The sequence below is a fragment of the Monopterus albus genome, unplaced genomic scaffold (assembly GCF_001952655.1).
Source record: "Monopterus albus unplaced genomic scaffold, M_albus_1.0 scaffold26.1, whole genome shotgun sequence".
NCBI lineage: Eukaryota > Metazoa > Chordata > Actinopteri > Synbranchiformes > Synbranchidae > Monopterus > Monopterus albus.
Window position 1 is genome coordinate 627,207 of NW_018127906.1, and position 7,937 is coordinate 635,143.

Here is a 7,937-nt window from a genome sequence, read left to right on the forward strand (position 1 = left end):
CTTATTTTTAAGTAAGACACACAAGAGCAGCAACTGCTCGCCTCCCGTACACTCCCATGCTGTTGTTTAAGCCAGATTCAGTTTTATAGCATTACAGCATTACATCCCTTCTTCCAGGAATTGTTTGAGATGGCCAGAACATGAACTTCTAGGTTGCACTGCCCCAGCAAGTCTCTCCCTTTCTAAGACATGAACTTGAGGGTGAGCATACGAACATTCAGTTTGCACAAGGCTGAAGTTATACCCAAGTCATGTAAGCATTTTTAACTCACACTGAGGCCTAGCTAAAAAATATATATATAAAACGTATAGTATATATGTGTGTAATCTACCCAATCCTATGGTACTCTATTACATACTACATATTACCTTGTAACTTGTTTTGTTTTAACCACTACAATACACTGCAGTCTAAACATGGGAACTAAGGGACCTGTTCATTATTTTATGATCAATTCGATCCTCATTTCCTGGGCATATTCATGTTTCTCCTTTCAGCTTTTATTCTTACTGAAACATTTTCTCTTTGCTGGAAAATGAAAAACTGTAATAATAAAACAATTAAGTTACAAAAGCAACTTTAATTTCACATTTCATTTCCACCCACCCACACCCACATACATGTTTTTGGGCCCATTCTTCTCTGTAAGACTGTGCATTTACAGCACCCTGCTGGTGGTGCATAATCAGCAGTTCCTGGGTTTGATTGAGATCCTTTACATGCCATGTCATGACTAGGTGCTTCAAATAAAGCAGTTTTCTACAAATGACCAAAAACAGGGCCAAATATTATAACAGTCAGTCACACAGCAGATCTTATGTGGGAAGCCTGCAGCTCATCAGATGGTCCCTGAGCTGCTGAGGTCTATGGTGTTTGTGTGTGTGGAGTGTGCTCCACTGTCTTGTCGCTGTCAGCGCTGTCGGACTGCTGCTGTGCCAACATGTCTGTTAGCTTCAGTCCCAACACTGGATCCTTGGGCTCTCCTGACACCTGCAGGACAGAAATCATATTGTGACCTACACTAGCATTATACAGGGCCCAGTCATATCAGTTTTAATTAGATAACCAAATATCACATTTGGGGCACAGCACTGAAAACCCTCTGTCCTTAAGTCAAAGTGTTTATTGTCATATGCACAGTACGGAAACGTGTCTCCCTATACAATGAAATTCTTACTTTGCCGTGCACATGAATGCCACACAATACAAGTGAAATATAAAGTAGATACATAAGTAACACAAAATCTAAGGCACTTTAAAGCAGCAAATGAAGAGATATAATAAAAATATATAATAAGAATATAATAAGAGAATGTATGCTACATGGGCGCTGTATGTGCAATAGTTAACAGTGAATGTGCAATTATGCATGTGCAAACTGAGAATGTAAACACTACAGGTCGAATTATATGATGTATTTCCTGGTAATAAACTCCTGTCAGCTATTTAGGAGTCTGATGGCAGAGGGAAAGAAAGAGTTTTTCAGTCTAGAAGTCCTGCATTTCACACTTCTGAACCTTTGGCCGGCCAGAGGGTAGGGATGTGAACAGTCCATGCTGGGGGTGGGCGGGGTCCTTGAGGATGGAGGCAGTTCTCCTCTGAACCTTGCGGTGGTAAATGCTCTGCAGAGAGGTTAGTGGAGTCCTGGTGATCTTCTCTGCAGTCTTTACCACTCTATACAGGTGCTTGCGTCCTTAGATCCTCTCATCAGATAAGGAAAAGCAGGAAGCACAGCAGAGAAGGGATCTTTCTTACAGAACAGACATGTATACAGCCTCCAAACAGACCAGAGCCACATGACCACTTCTCCACTGTGGTTTTCTCCTGATTCTATAATTATTACTTCCTGGGAATAAGCTACTGATCAAAATTTTAAGAACACCCTCATTTTCCAGCTTTTATGGATATTGAAGCAGTTCAAGTCCAGTGTATAACTTTAAATTATACAAAGCCAAGAAGTCACCAAAAACTAAAAATGTATGGAATGTTAATGTAAAACTGGCCTTTTTCCAGGATCAAGTAGCAGATTAATGTGCATCTTTTCTGCAGCAGTGGAAATAAATGAAACCTTGAAAGCTAATGCAAACAATTCCTACAGGTGTCCCAACGTATACTGATGACTTACCACAAAAAAAAAAAAAAAATTCTATCTGTACAAAAACAGTGTTGGACAAGACTCTTACATCCGCTGCAGCATTATTTGGAAAAATTAACAAAGGATGTCAGAACTCTTGGGGTTTCACAGTAACTAGTGTCATTTCAATATTTTGATGATGTTCTTCAGGTTATGTGGCAGCAGAACATTAATTCCTCTTATAAGTGTGTCTGAACTGGAAACAATACATTTCCAATGAAAAACAACACTTCAGAGTAGCTGCTTCTCATAATATCCTTTTAAATTAAATATATTCCAATATGTTTGAATTGTTACAAGGGGTTGTATAGTGCAGATGTGATCACATTACTGCTTGGAGTCAGTCAAATACTCACACTATATGGATGAAAGGATGGATGGATGATGTTATTAATATTCTATAATTATTTGTTTAAATGGCTGAAGAATTGAGTAGTCCAGAAGCAGCCTTGAGTAAAGTGGCAGAGAAAATTGGCATTAAAAGGCTGACCCAGTTACATTACTGTAATCATGGTGTTTTAAAATTGAAATATACTGTATCTCTGACAGATGTGTGGCACAGATGTGCGCGCACACACACGCTCAGGTTATCAATACATTTGTAGCCATGGTTACCGGCATAACTTTAAATTTTATATCTATAGATCATGGCTCACTGGGTATTATGGATTAGTTCAGTTGTCCTAACTGTGTGGGTTCTTCCAGTCATCTGTGCACAATATATAAATATGCATATCATGTTTTTTTTTTTTTAATTAGAAACAGCAAAAAAAAAAGTTTGATGTGATGATCCTATTCACAATATGAGATTGGAAACATAATTTCCTTGACTGACTATTCCAATCATCAGTGTTTAGATGGTGTTTCTAGTTAGTACAGTACTTATACTTTAGCAAGACCCTTACAGTAGGTGCTCCTCTCCTTCTCAGCACGATGCCCTCTGCGAGTAAGGCCTTCCCAGTCTCCTCAAACAAAGCAGAGTCATCCAGCTTTCTCTGGCTCTTCAACTCTGAGTACTTATCCACAAACCTGCAGGATCATAGTGAGAGAAAAGCATTTGCTTTCATCATATTTTATCATAAAACACAGTCAAACATACCTCTGACACGTAGAAACAAAGTTGGATTTGAAGAGATCAAGAGGCCATGGACCCGGCCCGTACTGCTCATAGAACTTCCTGAGAAGCAGACAGTTCAAGGTGAGTGCAGCCTACAGAAATCTCTCACAGTATGATCAGCAGTTGACATCTGTTTAACTATTTTGTTTTGGTCAGTCTACACAAGACCAAGTAAACTTTCATAAACATATTATTACACTCAATACATAGTGAAATCAGTGAACAAAGAATGACATGATTAACAATTGTCATTTTGTCAAAAATACACATAGCTTTAGCAATAGTTCAACTATGGCTGTTTATGTGGTACAGCTTATTATGTGTTAGGAATTATTCCCAGTTGGAAGGACAACCTGATATTAACCTGTATAAAACATACCGTTAGCTTAAAGAAAACTGCAGATGTGCAACATCACGCAAAAAGATGTGCTATTGTCAGTCTTCAGTCTGTTGTAAAGACTCATTACCCAAGTTCTTTTTAGCGACAACTACTGTGTGCCTGTTCACTTACAGACTCTGTAAGCACGGCTGACTTACACTCTAACTTCATCCTCTCTGTAGAATATTTCAGGCACAGTCTCTTGTTTCTTGGTACTGGGTCTGGTATGTGGCTTCACATAGAGGGGGGTCCTCTTTGGTGGAAAAGCCTTGTATACATCATACCAAATGGGTTTCTCTGACAGCTTTATGACTCCAGAGCGCATCAGATCTCGAACCCTGACAACCACACAAGACATGATTAAAACAATATTTCACAACAATATACAAATCCTTGCTATGTAAAATGCCTTGAGATTATTATTATCATCATCAAGGTAATTGATAACTTCAAGTAAGAGTTGTTAATTATATGGCTGCCCAAGAGTTAAATTATGGCCTGAAGTATATAAAGCTTTAAAGACTGAAGTAAATTTTCTCTTTTACTAGCAATTGAATACATACCATACTGCACATACTCCGCACAGAACTGCACTTTTGACAACTTTGTAGAACTTACAACTTAATTTAATTGCTGTCTTAATTTAACATGATTATTTTAGGCATTATAATATCAGCTGTTGCTGTAGCTAAACTCTTTTTCACTCACTAGCCAGCACTGAGGATCATTCTTCAGACCAATTCTCACAAGTTTTTTTTTTGTTGCAGTTTTTATTAAACAACAATGCAAATCAATACAGAGTTTTTCAGTACAAATTGTTGCAACAGATGTATAACAGTGCATTTAGAGCACAACAGGACAAAAGAAGGCATACAATATGGAGGTGAAAAAGAATAACAGCACCAAACAGGTAAGAACAAAGAAAAGAAAATACAAAGAGGCAAAGCTATTCTGATATAAAATTAAAACGTTTGAGCAGGTCAGTGGTTTTGGTTCATTTTTTTGTTAGGGTGGTTTAATTGTGACAGTGTTTGGAAGTAATTGTTGAGATCAGATTGTTTAAAAGTTGAAAAGGATGGTGATTTTTTTTCAGAAGTTTCATTTTATGGATGAAGAATTTGGCCAAAATAATGAACAGATTAATAACAAATTTTTCATTGCTAGGGAAATGGGGCTTGTCAAAAATTAGCAATATATCATATTCTTTAAGTACAATTTCCTTACCAAGATAATTTTTGAGATCAAAACAAAAGTCAGTCCAAAATACTGTAACATGTGCACATTGTAAAAAAAGATGCTCTAAGGTTTCTAGCTCATTGTTGCAAAAGGAGGATTTTTCTTCTATGTTTGGAATGTATTTACAAATAATAGAGTTTCATGGGTAAAATTTATGTAAGATTTTAAAGGAAAGTTCTTTAGCTTTGTTGGACAAGACAAATTTCTAGGGCAAAGTAAAAACACTGTTCCATGTTCTTCCATCAAGAGTCTGGCATGCCCATTTATGTTTAACAGCTGTTGTTGTTCTTGGAATGAGGGAGTTTCTTATAAAGATGTTGCTGAATCTTTTATCAAAGATAGAAATGCCATTAACAGCAATATCTAAATTGATAGAGTTGTGTGTGTTTGAGAAGGAGCATGCTAAACAGAGAATGCCAGACGAAAGTGCATTAATAACAGTATTACACTCATGCTGGGAGACAGGAACCCTGTACTTAGCTATGAAGTGCTCATATGACAATAGAGCTCCATCACATTTAAATTGTTGCTTTACCAGTACAATGTCTAAGCAAGATGTCTTCTGTTGAGTGACATTAATTGAGGAAAAAAGATATGAGGCTCTTGACAGGCCCTCTGCTTTGCTGAGTAGGACTCTACCGTACAGAGATAAATCTCTGGCTAACCAAGAGTTGAATTTCATTTTGACTGATGAGGAGATAAACACATCATTTCCTTTTTAATCTTGTGTGGTTTATTTTTCCAAATGAAATCAAAAAGAAGTCTGTCTAAGCAAGAAGTCTTCTGTTTGGTGACATTAATTGAGGAGAAAAGATACGAGGCTCTTGACAGGCCCTCTGCTTTGCCGAGTAGGACTCTACTGTATAGAGATAAATCTCTGGCTAACCAAGAGTTGAATTTCATTTTGACTGATGAAATTAAAGGGTCCAAATTATCATTAATCAATTTATCATCCTCTGTGATCATAATTCCTAAATATTTCACTGTCTTTTACTTGGATGTGTTAAATAACTCAGTTTCTACAATGTCTTTAAGAGCAAAGATCTCAAATTTACTTAAATTGAGGTTGAGGCCAGACACTTTAGAGAAGTTTTTTTTTTTTACAACAGATAAAGCATGAGTGACTTCAGTTTTACTTTCTAGAAATAAAATAGTGTCGTCTGCTAGTTGCAAAATTTTTATTTGCCTACCATTAAAGCAGATGCCTTTAAATGGATGCTGATTTATTAATAAATTAAGAACTTCTCCTACTAGTAAAAAGAGGTAAGGAGAGATAGGACAGCCAGGCGAATTCCTCTCTTAATGTCAAATCTGCATGATGTGGCAAAGGGCAGCTTCACAGAGCTGTTGTTACCATAATATAAAGTTTTGATAGCTTTAATGAAAAAGTTATCAAACCTGAAGAAGCTTAAGGCATCAAAAATGAAACTGTGGGATACTGTGTCAAAGGCTTTTTGAAATCTCACAAGTTTTATAGATAACTACAAACAGGACTGGGTCTTTGACGCACGTTTATGATGTCACCACGCTCGTGTCACTCGGTCATTCTCTCGGGGAAAAAAAAAAAACATGATTTACCATTAACATTACAGAGCATTTGTTGATTTTAGATTTGTCTCATACATGTTGGTATCGCGTGCCTTCATTTACAGTCAGAAACGGACTGAGATGCAGTCGGACCTAGGTTAATTGTTAATATTACCGTCCTGACGTAGCTGAATGATATCTAGTGATGCTAATGATAGCATCACTGCTCAACGGGGCATAACGCTGTTTGCTTATGTTAAATGATTTGTGAAACCCCAGTTTTAACTCAAGGAAACAGCGTGGCGCATTGCAAATATCCAACATGTAACGTTATTTTACGCAGAGAAACTTCATTTTATTGCGCTTGATCACATGGCTTTCTTTTGAACAACAATAAATAATGATTTTACTGATATGACATTAATATGCACTTTTAGCTGCGTAACGTTAGCTACCACAACCCTAACAGATACAAACTGTGTAAAATGCTGCTGTCTTACCTGGTGAATACAGTTCCAAACTTCTCCAGTCTGCTGCCAGCCATTTGGCTCTTTTTTAATCCAAAGCGAATAGCTGTGTTTTGCTAGCAAAAACAAAGCTACACCATCCGGTGGGATGTTTGTTTTATCAGAATAAAAGTGTGATGCCACTTACATCCAGGTCAACCCAAATACAGTTCCCTGCAGCTTCAGTTGTTGTAACTGTTTGGATTAATACTGTAGAATAGACCGGTTGGGTAACGATAATATTTTCAGGTGTGAGTGGCTAATGGTAATTAAACTTTACACTATTTCCGGAGCACATTTGAACTTTGTCTTTCGCACTTTTGAACAAATACAATTATACTGTTCATATACAGGGTTATTCAAAAAGAATGAACCGATTTCATTACGCATTGCTTCAGTTCTCAACCATCGTCACGGAATGAGTCAGCGACCATTTGAAAGAGGAGTTATCTAAGTTTTGATACCCACTAACCCCGATGACCTTAAACATCGAATAACAACAGCGATCAACTCAGTGGATCGTGCCAAGCTAATACGCGCCTGGGAGGAATTCTCTTATCGCATTGATGTTGCCTGTGCTGCAAGTGATGGCCACATTGAACACTTGAAAGATAGGAAATAAAAGTTGATTGTGAGTGGAATACTTGTGACTTGACTGGAGTTTTGTATTACTTTTCCTTAATAAAATATTGCGTAATGAAATCGGTTCATTCTTTTTGAATAACTCTGTATAATTGCACCTATATGATTTGAATCAATACTTTGTGCATGTGATGGTCAAAGGAAATGTTAAAAATACATTTTGTGCTTTTATTGTGAAGGCTAAATTGCCAAACCGGATTTTTTTTTTCTTTCAGCTTATTTGTGAGAGTGATTTTTTAAAAATTTGACATTTAACTTCCGGTGACGATTTCTTCCTCCACCTATAACGTCATTTGGAGATTTCACTTTGACTATTGAATTTTGACATCGGTTTTTGGCATGTTGGTCTAATTTTATGTTTTATTGATGGACTGACATTCAATATCTATCTAGGG

At 37.0% G+C, this 7,937-nt stretch overlaps 1 protein-coding gene across 1 annotated transcript; it reads right to left on the minus strand.

Annotated features, from left to right (window-relative positions):
* Positions 1 to 569: 569 nt before the first annotated feature.
* On the minus strand, positions 570 to 7,412 carry mrps23 (mitochondrial ribosomal protein S23). Its single transcript, XM_020595033.1, has 5 exons — positions 6,895 to 7,412; positions 3,790 to 3,969; positions 3,235 to 3,312; positions 3,041 to 3,164; positions 570 to 991 (listed from the first exon to the last, which is right to left on the minus strand). Exons 1-5 carry the CDS (start codon positions 6,936 to 6,938, stop codon positions 866 to 868), a joined length of 552 nt encoding a protein of 183 aa, XP_020450689.1. The 5' UTR covers positions 6,939 to 7,412; the 3' UTR covers positions 570 to 865.
* Between the last annotated feature and the right edge of the window lie 525 nt (positions 7,413 to 7,937).